The sequence below is a fragment of the Brassica rapa genome, chromosome A03 (genome assembly GCF_000309985.2).
Source record: "Brassica rapa cultivar Chiifu-401-42 chromosome A03, CAAS_Brap_v3.01, whole genome shotgun sequence".
NCBI lineage: Eukaryota > Viridiplantae > Streptophyta > Magnoliopsida > Brassicales > Brassicaceae > Brassica > Brassica rapa.
In genome coordinates, this window is record NC_024797.2 from 15,366,558 (window position 1) to 15,389,426 (window position 22,869).

The 22,869-nt window shown below is 37.5% G+C and overlaps 6 protein-coding genes across 16 annotated transcripts; 2 read left to right on the forward strand and 4 right to left on the reverse strand.

Annotated features, from left to right (window-relative positions):
* The first annotated feature begins 82 nt into the window (after positions 1 to 82).
* Positions 83 to 2,736, forward strand: LOC103858930 (SNF1-related protein kinase catalytic subunit alpha KIN10). 7 transcript variants are annotated; one of them, XR_004456297.1, is made up of 10 exons: positions 83 to 323; positions 437 to 621; positions 721 to 903; positions 970 to 1,101; positions 1,234 to 1,419; positions 1,496 to 1,585; positions 1,661 to 1,744; positions 1,795 to 1,950; positions 2,075 to 2,268; positions 2,450 to 2,736. XR_004456297.1 is itself a non-coding variant. In XM_009136381.3 (10 exons), the coding sequence occupies exons 1-10, from the start codon at positions 149 to 151 to the stop codon at positions 2,561 to 2,563; spliced, it is 1,530 nt and encodes a 509-aa protein (XP_009134629.1). In that variant the 5' UTR covers positions 83 to 148; the 3' UTR covers positions 2,564 to 2,733. The 7 variants fall into 7 exon arrangements, 2 of the variants coding, with proteins under 2 accessions (XP_009134629.1, XP_009134630.1); XR_004456298.1 differs by having other exon boundaries at positions 1,819 to 1,950; XM_009136381.3 differs by having other exon boundaries at positions 2,044 to 2,268; positions 2,450 to 2,733.
* A 159-nt stretch (positions 2,737 to 2,895) lies between these two features.
* Positions 2,896 to 3,950, forward strand: LOC103858932 (wall-associated receptor kinase-like 10; the record flags this gene model as incomplete). Its single annotated transcript, XM_009136388.2, has 1 exon — positions 2,896 to 3,950. A coding segment is annotated over one exon (1,014 nt), but the record flags the coding sequence as incomplete, so codon positions are not given.
* Positions 3,951 to 4,009: 59 nt separating this feature from the next.
* Positions 4,010 to 6,806, reverse strand: LOC103858934 (probable serine/threonine-protein kinase At1g54610). Its single transcript, XM_018657786.2, has 7 exons — positions 6,198 to 6,806; positions 5,818 to 6,102; positions 5,422 to 5,739; positions 5,104 to 5,334; positions 4,904 to 5,004; positions 4,703 to 4,811; positions 4,010 to 4,639 (listed from the first exon to the last, which is right to left on the reverse strand). The coding sequence occupies exons 1-7, from the start codon at positions 6,555 to 6,557 to the stop codon at positions 4,172 to 4,174; spliced, it is 1,872 nt and encodes a 623-aa protein (XP_018513302.1). The 5' UTR covers positions 6,558 to 6,806; the 3' UTR covers positions 4,010 to 4,171.
* A 34-nt stretch (positions 6,807 to 6,840) lies between these two features.
* On the reverse strand, positions 6,841 to 10,938 carry LOC108868793 (probable WRKY transcription factor 58). 2 transcript variants are annotated; one of them, XM_018657794.2, is made up of 4 exons: positions 8,847 to 10,938; positions 7,960 to 8,510; positions 7,519 to 7,668; positions 6,841 to 7,349 (listed from the first exon to the last, which is right to left on the reverse strand). In XM_018657794.2, the coding sequence occupies exons 1-4, from the start codon at positions 9,231 to 9,233 to the stop codon at positions 7,064 to 7,066; spliced, it is 1,374 nt and encodes a 457-aa protein (XP_018513310.2). In that variant the 5' UTR covers positions 9,234 to 10,938; the 3' UTR covers positions 6,841 to 7,063. The 2 variants fall into 2 exon arrangements, with proteins under 2 accessions (XP_018513310.2, XP_018513309.2); XM_018657793.2 differs by having other exon boundaries at positions 7,960 to 8,513; positions 8,847 to 9,233.
* Positions 10,939 to 17,647: 6,709 nt separating this feature from the next.
* On the reverse strand, positions 17,648 to 19,377 carry LOC103858935 (membrane-anchored ubiquitin-fold protein 1). Of its 3 annotated transcripts, none has more exons than XM_009136390.2 (4): positions 19,174 to 19,377; positions 18,600 to 18,828; positions 18,085 to 18,249; positions 17,648 to 17,996 (listed from the first exon to the last, which is right to left on the reverse strand). In XM_009136390.2, exons 2-4 carry the CDS (start codon positions 18,730 to 18,732, stop codon positions 17,938 to 17,940), a joined length of 357 nt encoding a protein of 118 aa, XP_009134638.1. In that variant the 5' UTR covers positions 18,733 to 18,828; positions 19,174 to 19,377; the 3' UTR covers positions 17,648 to 17,937. The 3 variants fall into 3 exon arrangements, with proteins under 3 accessions (XP_009134638.1, XP_009134639.1, XP_009134637.1); XM_009136391.2 differs by having other exon boundaries at positions 18,600 to 18,734; positions 19,174 to 19,355; XM_009136389.2 differs by having other exon boundaries at positions 18,600 to 18,831; positions 19,174 to 19,345.
* Positions 19,378 to 19,600: 223 nt separating this feature from the next.
* LOC103858937 (probable galacturonosyltransferase 13) lies at positions 19,601 to 22,809 on the reverse strand. 2 transcript variants are annotated; one of them, XM_009136393.3, is made up of 6 exons: positions 22,261 to 22,809; positions 21,697 to 21,752; positions 21,435 to 21,590; positions 20,770 to 21,360; positions 20,379 to 20,681; positions 19,601 to 20,290 (listed from the first exon to the last, which is right to left on the reverse strand). In XM_009136393.3, exons 1-6 carry the CDS (start codon positions 22,460 to 22,462, stop codon positions 20,009 to 20,011), a joined length of 1,590 nt encoding a protein of 529 aa, XP_009134641.1. In that variant the 5' UTR covers positions 22,463 to 22,809; the 3' UTR covers positions 19,601 to 20,008. The 2 variants fall into 2 exon arrangements, with proteins under 2 accessions (XP_009134641.1, XP_009134640.1); XM_009136392.3 differs by having other exon boundaries at positions 21,435 to 21,593; positions 22,261 to 22,808.
* Positions 22,810 to 22,869: the final 60 nt, after the last annotated feature.

Consider the following 22,869-nt stretch of genomic DNA (forward strand, 5'->3'; position numbering starts at 1 on the left):
TTTTTCTGTGTGTGTAGTTGCATCCTTTTTTGTAGAAAATGGATGAATCGGATTTGTGCTTTGTTCTCCTCTTTGCTTTGATTAATATAGTTCTCTTGAGATTTGGCCTTTCCTTTTTGTGTGTGTAGTTGCATCCTTTTTGTAGAAAATGGATGGATCAGGTGGTGTGGAATCGATTCTACGAAATTACAAGCTCGGGAGAGTTCTCGGTATCGGCTCCTTTGGTAAGGTAAAGAAAGCTGAGCATACTTTGACAGGACATAATGTTGCCATCAAGATCATCAGTCGTCGCAAAATCAAGAACATGGAGATGGAGGAAAAAGGTACATTTTTGTTGTAACCACATGCTAATTTAGTTGATTTTGTTTCTGTATATGACTTTGAGATTCTGTGGAAATTCACATAGTGTTGGTTCATGTTTTCTCTTTGATGCCAGTGAGGAGAGAGATCAAAATCATGAGTCTCTTTATGCATCCTCACATCATCCGTCTCTATGAGGTCATAGAGACTACCACAGATATTTATCTTGTCATGGAGTATGTGAACTCTGGTGAGCTATTTGACTATATCGTACAGAAGGGTAGACTACAGGAGGACGAGGCCAGAAAGTTTTTTCAGCAGGTGTTGTTTTTCTTTTGATCAACATGTAACTATCCAAGCCATCATCATTGTATTTGAGTTATAAAAAAAATTGAGCCATGACTTGAGACTTTGATGTAGATAATATCGGGAGTGGAGTATTGCCATCGGAATATGGTAGTTCACAGAGACCTTAAGCCTGAAAACTTGCTTTTAGAATCCAAATGCAATGTAAAGATTGCTGATTTTGGCCTGAGCAACGTTATGCGAGATGGCCATTTTTTGAAGACAAGCTGTGGAAGTCCAAACTACGCTGCTCCAGAGGTAATTTATTTAACCTTCATGTATCTGAGAGAAGCACTATATATTGAGATCAGTAAACTGTTTCAGGTCATTTCGGGTAAATTATATGCTGGCCCTGAAGTAGACGTATGGAGCTGTGGTGTGATACTCTATGCTCTTCTTTGTGGGACTCTTCCGTTCGATGATGAGAACCTTCCCCACCTTTATAAGAAGATAAAGGTACTGCAAAAACACGTTCTGTTACTTGGTTCTTTTTGTTCCTTTTCCATATATTTTTTTAGTCCATCATCTTTGAAGTAATACATAAACTTGGGTTCTTGAAGTTACATTTTTCTCTTTTCCGTTCTCCAGGGAGGGATATATACACTACCTAGCCATCTATCAGCTGGTGCAAGAGATTTGATCCCCAAGATGCTCGTGGTCGACCCCATGAAAAGAGCAACCATCGCTGAGATTCGGCAACACCATTGGTTCCAACCTCATCTTCCAAGGTATTTAGCTGTTCCTCCTCCAGATACGGCGCAGCAGGCCAAGAAGGTGAACCTAACGTATACTATTATTTTCATTAGAGATTGTCTCTATTTCAAAATAGCGTAAAAGCATTGCTTTATAGATTAATGAGGAGATTCTGCAAGAAGTTATCAATGTGGGATTTGACAGAAACCACCTCATTGAATCTCTCCGCAACCGGATTCAGAATGATGTATGTGTTTCTCTCAGCCTCCTGTCCATTTGTTATTTCTCTTTTTTGAATTGTTGTTCGACTGATGTCTAACAGGGCACTGTGACATACTATCTGATCCTGGACAACCGGTTCCGTGGCTCTGGTGGTTATCTCAGGGCCGGGTTTCAAGAGACTATGGTGCGTCTTCATTGTCCTTTTTTGACTTTAGCAAAAGGTTTTTGAAGTAGTCCTTGAATGTTAAAATTAATCAGGATGGTACTTCGCGTATGCATCCAGCAGAAAGCGTAGCTTCACACGTTAGGCTTCCAGGACTAATGGAACTCCAAGGAGCTGGCTTGAGATCTCAGTACCCTGTTGAGAGAAATTGGGCTCTTGGACTTCAGGTCTTGATATATTTTCTTTCTGAATTCAAGCATTTGAAAGTTTTTTTTAATCTGTTTAGTTTGATTGATAATTCAACCACTTGATACAAACAGTCTAGGGCTCATCCGCGTGAAATAATGACAGAGGTCCAGAAAGCCCTGCAAGAGTTGAATGTGTGTTGGAAGAAGATAGGGCCCTACAACATCAAGTGCAGATGGGTTCCTAACAACGCTGATGGAATGCTCAGTAACTCGATGCGCGATAACAGCCACTTTGGAGATGACTCCAGCATGGGCGCAGCTGTTAAGCCTCCTAATGTTGTCAAGTTTGAAACTCAGGTAAAAATATGAATGCAATGGGGTTTGCTTGCATGTCACGCTGTTTCTGATGTGTTTTAGTGTCAGTGGCCACTTGGAAGTGTTGGAATATAAATATAATTAATCTTGTTCAATCCAAATATCAAATATATGAGAATCTCTGGGGCTTTTGGTGATATGTTTGTTGTTGATGATGAAACAGTTGTATAAAACTCAGGACGGCAAGTATCTGCTGGATCTTCAGAGGGTACATGGAGCTCAGTTTTTGTTCTTGGAACTATGTGCTGCTTTTCTTACTCAGCTCCGAGTCCTCTGAATAATCGAAAACCGGATCACTTTTAAGAATATTCCGCACTTCCGTCATTAATAGTGTAATACTCAGCTTTGTACATAATTTGTAGCTTTTAAGTTTTACTACTTCTAAAACATCTTTTTTGTAAACAAACATTACATTCTCAACGAAAATCTTAATATAATTATATAATCTCACCAGACAAAAAGATGATCAAGACCGGTAGACTGGTATGTAAGTAAAACCATAATTGGCTGGCCACACAAGATTAGATCTGTGTGTAACTATGTCGGCATTATAGTCCATTTGATAGAGACAGAGAAGAAAGTTCAAGGATGCTGCAGAGACCATAACTGGGCAAACATTTTAGCATAAACAGGGTACTTGGACAAGGTGGTCAAGATACTGTGTACAAGGGAATGTTGGTAGACGGTAGAATCGTGGCAGTCAAGAAATCAAAAGTTGTCGACGAAGACAAACTTGAAGAGTTCATCAATGAAGTTGTCATTCTCTCACAAATCAACCATAGGAACATTGTCAAACTCTTCGGTTGTTGTCTTGAAACACAAGTACCGGTTTTGGTTTACGAGTTTATTCCTAATGGTAATCTTTTTGAACATCTTCATGATGAGCTTGACGACGACACAATGACTACTTGGGAAGTGCGTTTACGCATTGCTACAGATGTCGCTGGAGCTCTTGCGTATTTGCATTCGGCTGCATCATTCCCTATTTATCACAGAGACATTAAATCTACAAACATAATGTTGGATGAGAAATGTCGAGCCAAGGTGTCTGATTTTGGCACTTCAAGGTCAGTAACGGTGGATCATACACACCTAACAACAGTGGTTTCAGGTACGGTAGGATATGTGGATCCAGAGTACTTTCAATCTAGCCAGTTCACGGACAAGAGTGATGTGTATAGTTTTGGAGTTGTGCTAGTGGAGCTCATCACTGGAGCAAAGGCAATTTCTTATATCCGGTCCGAAGAAAATAGGACATTGGCAACTTATTTCATCCTCGCAATGAAAGAGGATAGACTCGAAGAAATCATCGATGCTCGAATCAAAGAGGAGTGCAAGTTGGAACAAGTTAGGGTGGCGGCAAAACTTGCAAGGAAATGTTTGAACCTCAAAGGGAAAAAACGACCAAGCATGAGAGAAGTGTCGATGGAATTGGAGAAGCTTCGGTCATTGCATGGACATCCTCAACCACAAGTCCATGTTATTGAAAGCGATGAAGAGGATGAAATCATGGAAGTGAACATAGGCATTGAATCGTGGAACAATGTTAACGTAGCTGTTACTGACAATGTTGCATCTTCATTCTTAGATGTTGAACCATTGTTTCCTCGTCAAACATGGTAGATGTTTTAATATTTATTTATGTGCATAATAATTAATAAGCATATACATGCAAATCAGCTAACTTTTTAAAGTCCCTACCAAGCTACCAACCCTAAACTTGTGACCTTAATTTCAACATATTAAAATTCACATTAGAACTTGAACGTTTTCATACCGTCCTGGTTTGTTTGTGACACATTTTTAATTTTATGGACTACAAATGATGCCAAGTGAAGATGTATGACATTGGCTAAAAGTAATGGTAACTCCTTTTCTCCCATTTTTAACCTCTTTCTATTCTTGGCGGTCTTTGAACACCGATTCTGGCATCACTCTCAGTCCTCCGTAATATCTCATTCATCCCATTAGTTTGAAAAATCTTCGCATTCGCCCCAGCATTCATTTGACTCGCCATATCTTCTTCCTGTTTCTTGTGATGCACGCCAGAGGAGTCTTGAGAAACGTGCGGCCTAAGAAACGGTTTGTCTTCATTTATTGTTAGCCCAAAAGTGTTCTTAGCAAATGCCATGCTCATTCCACTGACGTGGCTAGCAGATCCTGCAGGCTGGTTATAAGTTAGCGTTGAAGCTGCGTCGTTTTCTTTCCTCTTCTTCGTCCCTGCCCATGCAAACCCGCTTGCTGGAGCCGTGGTTTGAGATAAACCGGTGTAAGGAAACTCGCTTCGAGTGGTCGCTTGAGATGTCTCTGAAGGTGTCTGGACAATGATCTCTGTCGCTTCCTTCTTCGATTCCTGTTGAAACAGTGAACCAAATTACAAACAAATAACCAATGTACAAATTGTTGATATATATACCTGTTGGGTTGGTAACTTGGTAAGGTTTGTAGGCTCTCTGATTGTTCTACGTGATTTTCCCGTTTTCTTGGATGCCAAGTTATCTCTTTTCTTTATAGTAACTCTTCTCCTACAAAACAAATATTTTAATGTTCAACTCACGTAACTTAAATAGACAAAAATATATATACATAATTTGTGAAAATCGATAATGATTGAAACCTTCGTTGAAGTTCTTCACGGTACTTAGCATCCATTTCTTTATTAGGAGGGTACTTAGGTAACGTCGATGGATCACAGGCGTAAGGCTTTGTGTTAAAGTACTGAAATAACAGCAAACCCCCATGGAGAAGATCAGATAACGTCAGTTCAAAGTATATATTTATATATAATTTGATTAATGTTTAGGGTTTTTTTTTCACCTCTGACATAAGAGCAGAAGAGGCAGTTCCTCGTTTTTCTGGATCTATAGATAATAGATTCTCGAGAAGATCAATTGCTGTTTTCGGAAACTCCTCAAATCTTTCTCTCAGACAACCTTCATATTGATGTTGTGTTTTAAACATCTTAGTTTGAGGATGGAGCTTGTTCTTTTCCCAAAGCTCTTCATTTGGTGATCCACATAGTTTGTAAATTTTATGAAGTTGTTCAATCTACAGAGAATAAACACACACACACACAAAAGAACTTATAAAAATGGAACAAGTAATATCATTATATCGCTTTGGTCCATTTCTCACCTCTGTTCTTCCTTTAAGAAGTGGTCTTCCGGTAAGAATCTCAGCGAAAACACATCCAACGCTCCAAAGATCGACTGATAAGCTATAACTCGTGGAACCCATTAGGAGTTCTGGTGCACGGTACCATAGCGTCACAACCCGACTTGTTAACTGATTCTTGTTTCTTGGTGTTACAATATTAGCTAGTCCGAAATCAGCTAGCTTTAAAACTCCTTTGTTATTCACCAGAATGTTTGCGGCTTTAATGTCTCTGTGCATGATCCCTCGTAAATGACAATGTTCTACTCCCCGTATAAGCTGCTGCATGTAGCATTTTATCTGAAAAAAAGAAAATTAGGATTATCAGGAAAAACAAAACAGAGTTACTTGCACCGGACGTTATGTTTTTTTTCTTACCTGTGCCTCGGTGAATTTGATGTCAGGAGATGTACATAAGCCTTCAAGATCGTGCTCCATGTAATCGAACACAAAGTACATGCTGTTTGAATTTCGTGACGCGATGATCCCTTCGAGTTTCATGATGTTTGGATGATCTAATCTTCTCAAAATCATGATTTCTCTCGCTATGAATCTGATGTTTTCTGTTTCAAAATTCTGAACCCTTATTTTCTTTAGAGCCATAACTCGTCCCGTTGATACCTCACAGGCCCTGAACACGTTGCTATACGTCCCTTGCCCAATCTAATATTTTTGGAAGAAAAAAAATGGTAGAAATTATTTGTTGGGGTTGTTTCTTGTGTTGCAAGGAATGTTTAGGGGTTTAGGATTACTTTTACCTTCTCTCTTTTTTCAAAGTCCTCGGCGCGTAATGGGATCCACCCATGAACGGCCTCCGGTGCGGCAGAGCTGAGCCAAGAGGGCCAACCAGCCGCAACCTGCTCAGCCTCTACATTGCCATGCGACAATCCTGATCTCAAACTAACTCCGGTCGTCTTCGATCTTGGAGCATCGTTGTCATGTTTGCGATGTTTTTTAGGAGATGAGTTGACGACATGGCGATTAGAGGGCGGAGTGGGAAGAACATGACGGTTGTGGTTGTTTTCGGGATGACTTCGGTGGACGGCTGCATCTAAACGGCGGCGGAGACGGCGTGGAGGACCCGCAGGAGAAGAATGCTTGGAGTTGAAGCAACCCATATAATGAAGTTAGTTGTCAGAGAGTTTCTGGACGGCGTGAGTATCGACCCGGGTCGGGTAAACGGGTCCAACGCAGGGAGGACAATCCCCGCATTAGCCCATTAAGAATTTTTTTTAAAAAAAATGAGAAAAAAAAAACAAAAAGTTTAAAGGAATATAGTTTTAGATGTAAAATAGAGAGAAACCGAATCAAGAGAGAATCACGGAGAATTAGACAATCCTCCTTAATCTTTGGAAGAGAAAGAGGCGTTAAAAATAAATATTGTTTTCTTTAATCATTTTATTTTTGTAATTTACATATATGTTTCATATCCTCAATCAATGATTAAATACAAAGAAAAACTCACAATTCAAGAGAAAAAGAAACAAAAACTTATTAGAGGTTTTGATTTTCATTTCTTTACTCAAGCATGCACTCAAGTCACATCACACATGTTACAAGTCAATAAGTAGTACCGAGCGGCTAAATCAATCTCGAAATCCTCTGTTTAAAAGTCAATTAGTAGTTATTTGTTTTCTTCTTTCAATCTCAAAAGAACCGGAGATTGGCCTGTATTATTGGTGTTAGCGAAACTCATATGTTGTTGCATATGCCCCGACATTGATGTCATACGGTGATGGTCGGACGTTCCCGCCGTGGCTGAGGATGATGCAGCAGTGCCGTTTCTAGGAGCAGGGACGTCGTGGTTATGTTTACCTTCGTAAGTTGTAATGACAGCCTTCACATCCGTTGAAGCTCTCTCTACATGTTTACGGACCGTACAATTCGCCGTTGTACATTTATAATAGCTCCTAATATTACCAAAATAAAAGGATATTGTAAATTTTGGTAAAAAAAAGGATACTGTAAACAAATAAAAAGAAAATAAAGTAATTAATATATACCATAATCAAAATATTTAATTATTTATATAGGGTCTCAGTTTATGTAATATATGAACTCATTAACCCTAAATATTACCTTGGATGTGGATTTCCTTTGACAACTTTTTGTCCATACTTGCGCCACCTATAACCATCGTCGAGAAGGTCGACTTCACTTCTTGTCTGAACGACGATCTTCGGCTCGGTCACCGACCGGTGAGTTGTGGACACACCACCGTCAGTTTTTCTACAATCCCAAAATTTCTCAATCAATCGAATGGATATCAAACTGAAACGCCAACTAATAATTTTATTAGGACGACTACGAATTGACCATATATTATGTTAAATTTAAATATGTACAACAAAAAATCAGTCATCGATATGTATCATGGATTGAAATGTAGACTTATACAAACAATTTGTAGGCTGCAAGCTGATATACGGCTAGCTTTGGCAATTACTATAGAAATATATTCATGTATGTGCAACATGTATATCATCTTATTTTTATATATGTATGCTCTTTCTACTATACCTTATCTTCGAAGCCGGAAGATCGTCATCATCAGTATCATTATCATGATCCTTACCATAACCACTATCATCACTAGATTCCATCATCTGTCCTGAACCACCAATGTAATGAATATCACCAATCTCACCAGAATTTCTGCCACCACCAGCACCACCACGACGGTTTTGAGGCTTCTCATGGTCATGCTGACCTTTGTAAATTATCTGAGTGATCTGCCCATCTGATGACCGTTCAACCTTCTTCTTAACCGGACAATTAACATGTGTGCATTTGTAATAACTCCTCGGATATTCACACCCTTTGATCGGCTTTTGGCCGTACTTCCTCCAGTTATAACCGTCATCCGCCGGTTTATCAACGTTCACCACGTTATACGACCGGTTATTATTGTTGTTATTCCCCGGATTATTATAATGGTTTCTAGCCCTATGATCAGCTTGCGAAACTTCAAAATATTGACGACCATGCACGGCCGTGGATGTTGATGGTGGCATCTGGTTAGGAAATGAGTCTGGTCGTTGCGGTTGGACAAGGCTGGTCTGACCTGGTGACTGCTGCATAGGGGTATCATACTATGGATTTAATTTATACCATTACGGAGAAATAAAATTATATGAAAAATATATATATATATATACTACTAACATACCCAAGAAGATTCTCAACCTTTTAGACTTGAATGTATCAGTTTTACGATAAACCAGGATACTTACAATCTTACATTAAGAACTTATATAAACGTGAATCATAAACTTATATATTTAGTAATTTGGTTATATCGGTAACAACTGGCAGAATAAAACAGGATTTAGTTTTACCATTTAATCAAAAGGTGATTAAGGTTATTAAATAATACCTAGGCCGAAGAGAAAAGTTGAATTAATTACCTGAGGAGGAAAGAACATGGGAGAGGTAAGAAGACTAGAAGGGCTAAGGCCAGAAGGAATTGTAAACATCGTACTTCCTCCGGCGAACATCCCTGCCATCGAACGTCCTCCGCCTCCGCCTGGAGACACCGAGATAGCTCCGGCGAGAAGCTGAGAAAACGATGTTGTCCTTTGATTATCCGGCGTCAGAACGTCAGGGAAGCTATCAACGAACAAAGACGAGACAAAAGAAAGTGGCCCTGGGCTCAGACTAAGCCCATCTCCACCGCCAAATAGATACGCAGCCGTTTCAATCGCCGGTGGTCTCTGAGGAACTGTGATCGTGGGTCTTGTTGGAGCTACTAACGTCGTCGTTCTCATCGAAGATACATCGTCCTCCACCGCCATTTCTGAAGTAAATCTCAATCTTTGTAATTAAATCTCTTTAGACTTTGATATTACCGTGTGTATATATAGAAGAAAAACAAAGAGACAAGAGTCTTCTGTTTCAATGTCTGATTTTCCAGTTTGGTTTCGTGCAGCCTTGACATTGGTATTCAAAAGTCCGCGGGCTAAAAATGGAATTTCTTTAATCTATAATAATTAATAACATATCATTATTACTAATTTATTGTGGTCCAATCTCTCTGTTCTGAATTTTACATTTAATCTTTTTTATTAGTACTATGGATAAATAATTCAACTTGCATCTTTTATTTTATTTGAAAAGTTTGATTAGATAACCAGATTGATGGTGTTTAACTTGTAAAAGTCATCTTATATTGCACCATTTGGTCTCCATTTTTCTTTGTGACAACGTGCTGCTATTTGTACAATTGTACTTATGCATAACCTAAGGTAATTTTTTATGGGTCAATACAATGTTTACTAGACCTTTTCTTGTTTGCTGTTTTGGAATTATCATTATTTGAAACATTGAGTAAAAGATAATCAAAACTTACATGAGTAAACATATGAGATTGTTTCACTTGGTAAATATGTCTAGAATTTCTTTTAAAACCCGAATTGAACTTGTGAGTCTTGTATTATCCATATTAATCTCTTGTCCCTGAAACCACAATAATTATAAACTCATAACTTTAATTAGTATCATTTGAATATATATAAAGTTGAAAATTATGTCCGTCAGTGTTGATCATAGATGTTTTTTTTTTCGAAGTTTGCCTCACAAGACCGGCACTGCAAGAGTGCAAGGCATCCACCAAATGGCGACAAACACACACTTTTTAGATTAAATGAACGTAGTGCACAAAACAAAAACCAAAAAATGATTAAATGAACGTATAGATATTAATACAAAACAAGACCAGTCCAGTCATCATGCCATGAAGACTCTGGCTTTGCATAGACTATATTTAGCGTTACTAACGGAGAGGGTTGATATTGTTTTGTTTGCTACGTAAAGGTTAATGAATTTACAGGTGGGAATTAAATGCGAATAATGGGAATAGCCAATAAGAATTCACCTTATTCCTTTATACGCCAAACACAAAAGGACCAACTTGCTTATGTTATTTATATCATGTAGAACATAATCTTCAATGTACAAGAATAAAATGCGAAAAAATAAAAGAACTTTGACTTTTTGTATTAGATAATTATCATAGATAATGAGTTACAAAATTAAATTTATACTTTTTGACCAAAAATTAAAATTCATGCTTCCTTATGTCTTTTCATTGTAATTTTTTTTTGTTGTGAAAATCATGCTTTACAGAAATTATGCAAGACCTTTAACATATCAAGTGGAATTTTGTTCATATCTGTTCACGTGTTGTAAACATGTCAAACTCGAGTTGTGAATCTATATATTGGCATATATGTTAACTATGTTTTACCAAAAAAAATATATGTTAACTATGTTTTTTAAAGTTAAAATATAATGTTTTTTTTTAAATAGAGCATTTTTATTAAAAAGAAGATATGGTACAGTATAGAGTTTTTACACGTATACACTTGGATTTAGTTTTGCTATATAATACTTGATTTGTATGAGAGATTTGTGTAAGATTTGAATGGAAAAAATCTAAAGGGGGATCCATTTGATTGCGAAATCATTAAGTTGATTATTGGCTAATTATATATCAAACCCACGACTTTGGACCATTAAGGGTCTGACTGGTTCAAACGCATCGGTTGCGGTTGCGGCTGCGGGCGTTTGCGGATGTGGGTGGTTGCGGTTTCTAGCGGTTTTAAGAGATTTGTACGACTGGTTCTGCGGTTAGAAATTGGTGCGTTTGCGGGATACTTATGACTGGTTAACTACCAAATACAACAGCGGTTAAATAATAAATTAACAATATTTACATTTTATATAATTATAAAAATATCAAAAATCATAATATTATAATAAATATGTAAATTATATTTTCAAAGTTATAGTTTTAAATTTTTTAAATTATAGAAAATATTTTTATTTTAAAATTTTATAATATTAATTAAAATATAATAGATATATTTTAGTATTTTTATAATTCCATTTTAAAAATTTTATTTTTATTTTTATTTTTGTATTTATATGGTTTTTTTTTTAAAAAGAAAAAAAATTATCCTCCCGCAACCGCCCGCAACCGCAAACGCTAGCTGGAACCAGCTTTTGATTTTAAGAGGTTCGGAGCGGTTTGAAGCGATTTGTAGCGGTTTGTATGATTGTTTCGAAACGCTGTCAACCGCTACCAATCGCAAAAGCTGCGTTTGCGGGTGGTAGCGGGAAAACCAATCAAGCTCTAAGTGATACTATACTTTATACCGCTCGAATCATTATAAGTACCAAATAGAAAAATTTGAAGCTGAAATCTGTCAAAACTCAAAAATTTAAACTAGTGGTTCTAATCTCGTTGATATTAAATGGCATAATGAATAAAAACGTAATTTTGGGAATATTCGTGCAACGATGTGAGTTTCCTAATGTATTTTCAGTGTCTGCGCTGCATGTTCTTGAGAGTGTTAAGAGAAATTAAAGGAATCAACGTAAACTATCGAATTGGCATTTGTTTTTGCAGTTAGATATTAACTAATTGTTATTTGACACCTAGTAGACAGCCTATTGATATCTCATTAATTACAAAAATTATCGCTTCCATTTTCTTAATGATATCCTCATATAATTTTGAGTGTCATTTAATATGTGTAATTGTGGAGGAAAAAAAAAGCAATCAAGTCCACGTACCGTACCGTATTACGGTATTAAAAAAAACATTAACAAAGGTTTGACAGATTGTAAACCGTATTTTATTTTTTGATAAACCATATTGACTACCTAAAAGGAACTCATTTAATGTTACAAAATGAATTAGCTCGGAAACATACGAGAATATTTGATCCGAATTTGAATACCTTCTAACTATTACGAGGGATGTACCGATTGTGTGTTACGATCTACCATGTAAATCAATTGAGCCGAAACTCAAGATCAGACTGGTCAAACAATAATAATTTAGTTTGAAAAGAATCAAACTCATAACTGACGTGAATACACACCAAATCCCAAGATATTAAAACTAGGCTACACTCGGTTAATTGTATTAATGTATTCAAATGACTAAAGAGATTGGGTAAAACTTGAGAAAGGTGAAAAGGAATTGCAGCCACCATAGAATACGTCATCTAATGAAAAAATTATAAAGATTAAAATAAATGTTTTAAATTATCAGATTTATTTTATTATAAAGTAAAACTTGATGCATACTGTGTAAGAATAAACATGTTGAACAAAACTCTTTTATGACCAAAAATCACCCTTGAAGAGCTGTTTGTTTTGTCATGACGTGTGTGTGGTTGACTTTATGATAAGGGTCAAGCTATTATTTAATACTAATTTTAGGCCCTTTCAATAGTCGAAAATCCGAAAACCACACGACCAATCATTTTAAAATGATAGAGAATTTTAAAGGGTTTGAACTAAGATTAAAAATCTTCAAATCTCGTGGTTAAACTAGTTTACAATCACGTCACTTTCGATGTGATGAAGTGATATGAATTAAATTGCCAGCTTTAGTTATACTCGATAAACTAAATAGTCTTGTACTCTTGTTAGTTGTTTTTAATTGCTTCTTGGGTATTGAGGAAACTTTGATTTAATAAAAAGATCTAGGGCTTTTGAAACTTTAGGAGACTAATCATGGTCTCCACTGTTTCAGAGGTAGATGATTAGATTAAACCCTAAACAAGGTTTGAGCTTCGATGTAATATTTTAATTGCACTAACAATTATATAACTAAACATGAATATAACTATTATTTTTTTTCAAAACGAACGAAAGTTAATCGATTAAAATGATGTATTGGTTAGACTAACTAATAATATGATATAGACCAACACTAAACCGATGTGGTACCAATTATCGACCAAGTATTTAAAATTTCCCATAAAGAGAGCAAGTGGAGTAGTATAGAATGCACAAGTATCGAAGATAAAACGTGTTCCCAGACATCATTTTATCATTGATGTCAAGTGGCGATGCAACCAACTTGCAACTTACTAGTAGTATTATTTATCACCTACAAGACAAACATCGACTATTTGGAAATTAATATGGTTTTCAAATAATTCGGTTGTATATGTTCTTATCCACATATTCTTTTGTGTAAACATAAAAGGAATTCATCAAAACAGTAGATGTAAAAAAAAATAGATGTGTCGTTCAGGAAGTAAACAAAACGATCTAGGGTTTCTGACTGGCTTGTATATATGTATCTGATTGTGGAATATGAGACTGATAATACAAGGCGATTAATTTCCAAATAGTCGATGTTTGTCTTGTAGGTGATAAATAATACTACTTTACCAACGTTGAGTTGGCCTAGTGGTAAAGGGGTTGCGGCTGTAACTTCCGCCACTTGGGTTCAACTCACGGTGGGAGGGACTATTTACAATGCTTGGGTTCCCGGCAAAGAGGTGAAAACACCTTTTTAACAACGTGGAGCCAAGCGGCATGCTAAAGGTAGACTTGCGCAAGGCATTCGATTCCATCAGATGGGACTTTGTGATTGCGGCCCTAAAAGCCATAAATCTGCCTGACGTGTTCGTTGATTGGATCTCCACATGCATTACCTCGGCCTCCTTCTCTGTGACAGTGAACGGACACACAGGAGGCTTCTTCTCTAGTACTCAAGGTCTGCGGCAAGGGGATCCCCTCTCGCCATATCTCTTTGTCCTAGCAATGGAAGCTTTCTCTGGCCTGCTCCGTTCTAGATTCAGCTCTGGATATATCCGCTACCATCCTCATACCGAAGAACTGGATATCACTCATCTTATGTTTGCAGATGACGTGATGATATTCTTTGATGGTAGCGGTTCGTCTCTCCATGGTATTACAGAGACCCTTGACGATTTTGCTGGATGGTCCGGCTTGCATATGAACAGAGACAAAACCGAGCTCTTTCATGCGGGTCTGAGCCTTCAAGAGGCCACGGCGGTGGAAGCTTACGGCTTCTCTGTCGGCTCACTGCCTATACGCTACTTGGGCCTCCCGCTTATGCACCGCAAGCTGAAAATCTCCGAGTACTCACCGCTCTTGGATAAGCTTAATGGAAAGTTCAATGCTTGGGCCACGAAGTCACTTTCGTTTGCGGGTCGTTCTCTGTTACTAAAAACGGTAATCACCGGAATGGTTAATTTCTGGATCTCAACCTTCTCTCTGCCTCAAGGTTGCATAAACAGAATTGAATCACTATGCTCGAGATTTCTATGGTCTGGCTCAACTGATAGGCGAGCTCACGCCAAAGTCTCATGGAAAACGGTTTGTCTGCCTAAGGAAGAAGGGGGGCTTGGCCTCAGAAGCTTCAAGCGTTGGAACATCACCCTCCTCCTGCGCCTGATCTGGCTTCTTTTCTCTGGTAGTGATTCCCTTTGGGTAGCGTGGCACAAAGCACACAATTACAGCTCCCCTTACCACTTCTGGACTCAGCAGGAAGCCCAAAGTCAGTCTTGGAACTGGAGAGGTTTGCTCAGACTCCGGGACCTTGCAGTTGGTTTTCTGTTCAGCGAAGTTAACAATGGCCTTACCACTAGTTTTTGGTTCGACAATTGGACCTCAATGGGCCCCCTAATTGATGTATTTGGGCGTGATGGCACCCGTAGGCTGAGGATCAGGATAGATGCACCAGTCGCAGCCGCTTGCTCTCCCACAGCCTGGAGACTGCCTAACCCAAGGTCTGAAGAAGAGGTTTCGCTCCATGCTTTCCTCTCAGCAACCTCTCTTCCTTCGCTGGACAAAGGTCCTGACATCTACAGATGGCAAACTAATGGTCACACCAGCATCTCTTACTCCTCCTCTAAAACTTGGGAAGTGTTAAGACCAAGGGGTACTATCCAGCAAAGCGCAAAACAGATATGGTACAGTGGAGCCATCCCAAAGCACGCTTTTCACATGTGGGTAACGAACCTTAACAGGCTACCAACACGTGACAGGCTCTCCACCTGGGGTATGCAGGTGCCCTTGAGCTGTTGTATCTGCTCTAATGCCCCTGAATCAAGAGACCATCTTATGTTAACTTGCTCCTATGCGATGACTGTCTGGTCTGAGATCCAGCTAAGGATTCGCTGTCGAGTGCCACGGTTTACCTCTTGGTCGGACCTTATGCAATGGGCTCGTGCACCGGCTCCTTCAGTTCCTACTGTGCTTAAAATGATGGTGACCCAATCGCTGGTTTACTCTGTTTGGCGACAGAGAAACAACATGCTCCATAATCAAGCTATCACTCCTCCTCTGGTTGTGTTTAAGGATATCAACAGACAGGTCATCAACGCCATCAATGTTCTGAGGAAGCGGAAGAAATTCATAAACCTCATGTCGTCTTGGCTGCTGTAATCCTATGGCTTTCCGCCTCTGTTCTTTTATGGGACTCCTTTGGACTCCAATATGATGTTACCCTACCAACTACCCTGTTTTTACTTTCTTTTTTGCCAGGGCGTTGTGTTGTATAGATTAGTATCTTTTGTAAGAAACAATCTCTATCTTTATGATATATTAACATTCTTAGCAAAAAAAAAAAAAAAATACAAGGCGATTGTTAGTAATATAATGTACTCTTTCCGTTTCTGAATAAGTGTCATAATGACATTTTTCACACAGATTAAGAACGTTGCTGGAATATAGGTAAGTTGTTATTAATTACATCTTTCTGACCAATAGTATTTGAGATAAATAAAATTATTTATAAAATCAATGCAGTTTGCAATTAATTTTCAACTAAGTATTTTTTTTGATTAAAATCTGAATATAAGTATAATTTGCATTAGAATTACAAAGTGACATTTTTTGTGTAACAAAAATAAATTGTTAGAATGACATTTATTATGAAATAGAAGGAGTAAAATTTAATAACAAAGGTCAAATGTCATAACATTTCCTTTTCACATAATTTTATAGAAACTTCTAACCAAAACAAAAATGTATGGTTCAAGCAATTAGTAAGATTTTGTTTTCCACAAGTATAAATTTTAGTCGCACAACTCAATAAGTTTTTTTCTGGATAAAGTTTGTCATGATTTAAGTCCAACTTCAAATCCATATATTGTCGGTACCATGGTCCAAATTCATCTGTATGCATTTATTGATTTTAGAAATGAATATTGATTTTATATCAATATGGATGTTGTTGTTGACATGTTGTCATCATAATGGTTCCAATTTGAAGGACCTATATAACATACAAATCAAAGCCCAAAATATAGGCCCAATAAAGGTTTAGAAGATTTGTCATACAAAGGTAATAACAACACTCCTCAACAATTAATTGATTTCCCACCAAGAAAGCAAAGCATAAACAATCTCCTAGGCCACAAATGTTAAAAGTATTAGAAATTCTTAAAATGTTCTCGCCTCACAATGTCTTAACAACACCATTTCTTCATCAACTGGGTAAAGCCCAAAAGATTACTAATACCATTATGATTAAGAGAAACTCAATCTAGCTGGTTCCTCCCCAGCTAGCCTAGCTGCACAACTGCTGGATATAGCCTCTCCTCTGTTCCTTTTGGTGTTTTCAAGCTTAGGTTATTTGATTTTTTTGCTTTCCAGTTTTGAATATTTGATGGAATAATACATTGTGTTTTTTCATCATCTTTCTTCATATGTTATTGAGAATTTAATCATTTATACTAATTTATCTCTAGTGGGATTAGGGGTGGGCACTTTACCCGATATCTGAAGCCGCACCCGAACCCGATCCGAAAAACTCGAACCGAAATCTGAACCGAAGTAGCAAAATATCCGAACGGGTATTAAATTAGGAAATATTAGATATCCGAATCCAAACGGATAATATCCGAACCCGAATGGATATCCGAAGATAACCAAACATATGTATAATTAACTATATATTTCTAGTTTACATCTCTCATTTTATATAAAATATTTATATTGATACTACACATACTTTAAATTCATATGATACATAGAATTACAGAGAAAATGATTTGCTACTCAATTAAAATGCATGTTAAATTTTTTATTTCAAGATTAACAAAAAGTTACATCCGAAATTTAAAAACAATAATCAAATTAATGTCTTTTTTAATTTCAAAATGTTATGTCCAAATCTATTAACCATTCAATCTATTAAAAATAAAAAATTAGTTATGTAAAAATTATATTTTTAAATACAAGAAATTTTAGAAATGAAAAATTTTAATTTTTCAAAATCTAAATATCCGAACCCGATCTGAAATAACCGAACCCGAACTAAAAATACCCGAACCCGACACGAAGTACAGAAATATCCGAACGGATTTTATACCTCTATACCGAAATACCCGAACCGAATGAATACCCACCCCTAAGTGGGATCATGTGCATAGAGAGAGAAACTCTATTCTGGAATTCTTAGATGAGACAAAAAGGTTCTGAAAACAGAGGTAAAGCAGAGTCTCTTTGTGTGTTTCAACAAGTTCTGAATCCACTACTACATCTATGATTCACTCTATCTGTGATTCTTGCAACAAGCTAGCAAAAAAGATTTGATTTATAAAAAAAGAAGAAGAAAAGAGGTTCAACACTTATGATTATGTATCAGCAAACAATCTATACCAAACCACGTGAGGGAACCAGACCTGTAATCTGTCTCTCTCGAGATTACTTGCGTTTCTCTTACATGACCGTGCAGACACATTTGTTCATCTTAGGATCATCTCCTTTAGGCTTCTTTTCTGTTCCAAACACAATAAAAGAAACAGTATGTCAAGCCGAGAACATATTTTGAAGCTTAAAGTAGAGGCTGTCTTGTTTTTAATTTACCTTTTTCAGTAAGCAGAGGTTGGATGATAACGTGCATTGTGGTGACAGCACCTACGAGATTAGAGACAGGGTTTCGGTAGTCTTTAACCGTCTTGTTGTTGTCCAAAACTTTCCCTGCGCTTATCAACTTCACCTCTTTCACTGTCTTCGGCCCGTTTTCCTTTTCTAGCTCGAATCAAAGCACATACAGAACAAAATACAAATAGGATGACCACTCAGTAACTAATATTGTTGAACACACAGGTTCATATTAATTAGTATTATGGATACTCAGCGAGTCTTCAAACATATGTAACCAAAACCATCATTATTCTCGGTTAGTTAGTGACAACATAGAAATGATAAAATCTTTTATACCAACTCTAGTTGAATTTCTTTAGCAAAAAGATATCCTAAAGGGTGACATGATGATTCTCATCAGTAATCATCAACCAAAGCCATAAACCATTGTTCCAAGAAAGATTCAAGCCTTTTTACAATATCATTCTCAGGTAAGCAAGCATATAAAAACTGACCTCTAGGCCATTGAGAAATAACAGTTTCCTTCAAGGCGGAAACAGTTGTAGCATCAGGAAAAGCTTTAGGGCCGATATCAGAACCATCAGTTAGCCTAAACTTGATCTCTAGTTGATTATCAACTTCTGCCATATCTATTTGCAAAAAAAAGTTAAAAGAGTGTAGACTTGGCACTTTGTCAATGTCAGAAAATCCCCACTGGACCTTCTTTGCTCGTTATTCTTCTACCTGCTATGTGTAGAAATAACGGATTTGTTGTTTTTTTTTTATTTAATAAATTGTTAGCAAAGATGAACAAGAAACCTGAAGAATAAAAAGGGGTTAAGTAGATAATCATTTTGACAGAATCTAATTCATAAATGGATCGCATGCAACAGAGCAATAAACAGAGGATTTTAAACAGAATAACACACATGAATATATATATATCATCGTAATAACACGAATGTTAAAAGATCAAGAAATCAGAAACATTTAATCAAGAAATAAGTATGAGATCCTCAAAAGAGAAAGAGGATCTGCTAAATCAACGAATCCAGATTTGAAATGAAGAAAAAGAAGGTGAACTCTTACTTGGCTCTGTGACTGATCTGAGCCAATGAATCTAAAGGAAAGACAAGAACACGCATCAGAGAGAGAGAGAGAGAGAGTTGGGAAATGAGATGAGGAGATGACGTGAGTGTAGAGAATCAATGGCGGTCAAAGCTTCCACTTTTCTCTCACATTCTTCCCTTCTATGCGCCTTTGAATTTTCCCATCAGTCCATAAACTACTTTTATTACCCCCACTTTTTATGTGTTCCAAGAATTTCTTACATGCTTTACTTGTTCTGTAATAGTTTTTTTTCTTACATGTGAAAGCCTTTTGGACAAAACAAGCGGTTAAAACTAAAAAAAAAGAAGAATACCTTTCTTCATGACATAATATACATCAAAATATTTATCAACTAATATCATGTTCTTTACTTTACCCATCAACATCATCAAGTGGTAACCTCGGCATCAAGAAAAGTCTCATGATTGGTGTCATAAATGGGACCTTAACAAAGCAATAATGTTCTTAATAAATTCACTAAACAGTAACAACCAATGAAATCAAATAGTAACTGTCAAAAAAATCAGGAACAAATGTAACAGTCTTGTTGTCGTTGCTCTCCTTTTGGTCTATCAATCAAAACCAAAAATCCTCTTCTGGTGTGTCCCATAAACCTTTTTTTTTTCTTGTAACAGATCCAACAATTTGGAATCTCTAATCGAAACCGAAAAGAATTTTAACAAAAGGGTACCTTCTATCTTTACAGAAGAATGAATCTTTCTCCTGCAGCTCTGTAACTGGTTTCATCACCCCAGCTAAAATCCGAAAAAAATCTCCAGGTCGCTTCAAGATTATCTGAATGCTTTTCTGTTTGCTATTCCAAGATATGACAACTCTTAATGAAATCATTTGAGTAGTTCACATATTTTGTCCAGAATGGCCTCAGGTGCTCGAACCCTATCTCTAGCCACGGCTTTGATTGGCCATTGTAGTGAATCACTGCAGCTTTCTTCACGTTTTCTAAGTTGGTATTGCTCTGATATCCTAACCCAAGCATATGCCAAGACGAATCTATTGCCTGAACATGCCCTTTGAATGCAATCAGAGCTGGAGGCAATGTCCCAAGCTTCCACATTGTTAGATTCGACTTCAGATTCTGCACACATCAGTTCAAAACCACAAATCAAACTCAAGGATTTGCCATCATAAACTCAAAAACATTACAAATTTCTCTGACGCTTTACCGCTTTTAGCCACGAATGATAAGTTTCTCTGATGTTTGTCTTCCTCCAAGTCCGTAGATCAAAGATATTCATTCCATAAGCCCAAGCACATTCTTCCGGATCCAAATGCTGTGAAATGAGCGGGTGAGAGAAATTGAAGTAGGTCCTAAAACGCTTTGACATAACCCATTCGTCTTCTCCTCTACAAGTCTCCACTGCTCCATTTACCTTCCCGTGAAGATCAATATCCCAAAGGGGAGATAGATCTCGCTGGATCACTATATCATCATCTAAGAACACCACCTTTTCCAAGTTTGGAAACAGCTGCTCAAAAAAACCATAAACAAAGAAGCATTACATTCATATTCTCAAATCCGAATGATTGATTTAATAGGACAGACATCTTTGTTACCTCTGGTAGATATATTCTAAGATGGTTGAGCAAAGATATGTATTTGGGACTTCTTGATTGCAACTTCGAAGCGAATCTTCTTGGAGTTGTTTCACTGAGGTTTGCACCAGCGATATGATTCCCATGGTAATAGTTTCTGATGCCGTGATGGCTTTCCACAGCTTCGAGAACCGGAACATTCTCTCTTGTTAGCCAGTCAAACTGATGAACGCTTTTGACTTCAACGATCGCAGGAGCAACGGAGTTGAGAGCAAACCAAGAATGCATCCCCGCATAGGTTTTCTTGTCTGTGATAACATGGAAGACAATTTTCTCGGGTTTCGAAGATGATTGAACAGCTGATGAGACCACAACCGACGCAGCCAAGATGTTGTCTGTAGCTAAAACAAAATGGTGGTAAGCGTTGTCTGAGAGAAGAGGGAGGAGCTCAGGGGAAGGAAGCTGTCTCCGAGCATGAGCATTGGAGGTATACTCATCGGTTAGTCTTAGAGAGAGGCAGTGAATTCCTTTTGGAATAGAACTTGCTGCAAAGTGTTTGTTCATAAGTTCCGCAAACTTGGATTCTCTTATATCCCTTTCAAACTTCTCTATCTGTTCAAATCAAATCACATTAAACATCAACAAATCTACAGTTTAACTATGAATTTTCAGAGTGGAGAATGTACCATAGCTCGAAGGACGAGGGAGAATGTTTTGGCATCGTAGTGGTTGTTCTTCATATCGGAAACAAGCTGGCGAAAAGAAGCTGGGAGCTTTAAGCCATCTGGAATATCTTGAGTGCTTACTTCGTTTAGAATTTTGTAAAAGTCTCTAACTAGTCTCTGCTGCAACAAAAAAGTGAGAAAGAGAACAAAAAGATGTAAACATTACAGAGGAATCCATCTTGTAACTTGTTTAAATAAAATCTGTAAAGAAGAAATCACTCACCTCTGAATCATCTATCCTACTGAGAAAACGTGGTCCTAACCGCCTCCCTAAACAATCTGAAGCAACAGAAAAAAAATGAAAAGACAAAGAAACTTTCATGAGCTCATCATCACATAAGCATAATAAGAAGGGATCTTGGGTTGGGAAGCTAAGCAAATGAACTATATAAGCACAAAGAGAACAGCTTTAAGATTGGTTTTGTCAAAATTTGATTCAGTCCAAAAATACCAAGACAAAGTTTGTAGTTGTAACTCCACACAACGCCCAACAGAGGAATTCTCCAAAAGACCAAAACTGAGCATGAAACATCATACTAAGAGAGTACAATTGAGACGCTAAGTGATTCATTTGTGAGACTTAAAGTGCAAAACTTTGTTGACAATATAGCCATTGGATCCAAACAACATAATGCAAGTGGCAATCTTTTGATTTAACAGCAAAAACTAGCTCATCTAACAACATTCAGGTGCTGAATCCTAAGCAATATGTCGAGATCAAGACCAAACCAATGCCTAGACACTATAACGAATGAAGGAGAAAAAGGAAGAGGCTTTAGTTAGTTACCAATGGAGGAGCACTTGTTGACACCTTCAAGGGTGACAAGAGCGGTAACGATGAAGACGAAAGGCAACAAGAAGGCGAGGATTAAGATAGTGTGGAAGAGAGTACGGTAAGAGATGTGACGAGGTGCGACTTTGATCTTCATCAAATCATTGCTGCTCGATATCGTGATGCTTCTCATGCTTGGCGATATCTGAAGTTGCATCCTCCTCCTCCTTTAACCTGATGATTCCTATCCGATATAACCCTAATCCCAATCCCAATCCCAATCCAAACAACATCACCTCCCCCTGCTCCTATCTCGATCTTCCTCTCAAATCCGACGATGCTCGATTCCTATTAGCTCCTTTGGTCTTCTCCCAGACCGCATTTAGATCTCCGACAACCAGCGACGATCTGAATTTGAGATCTTTCCGCCGTCTCTCTCTCTCTCTAGATATTACAGCTAGATATTACAGAGTTCGATCAAAGACAAAATCAATGAGCTGCTTCTTGTCAAATAAGAAGAAGACAAAAAAAATGAGAGAAGAACAAAATGTTGAGGCTTTTTTTGTTCAAGTGATTTCGCCGATGGATCTAAAAATTAATGGCCAAAATTAATACACAAAATCC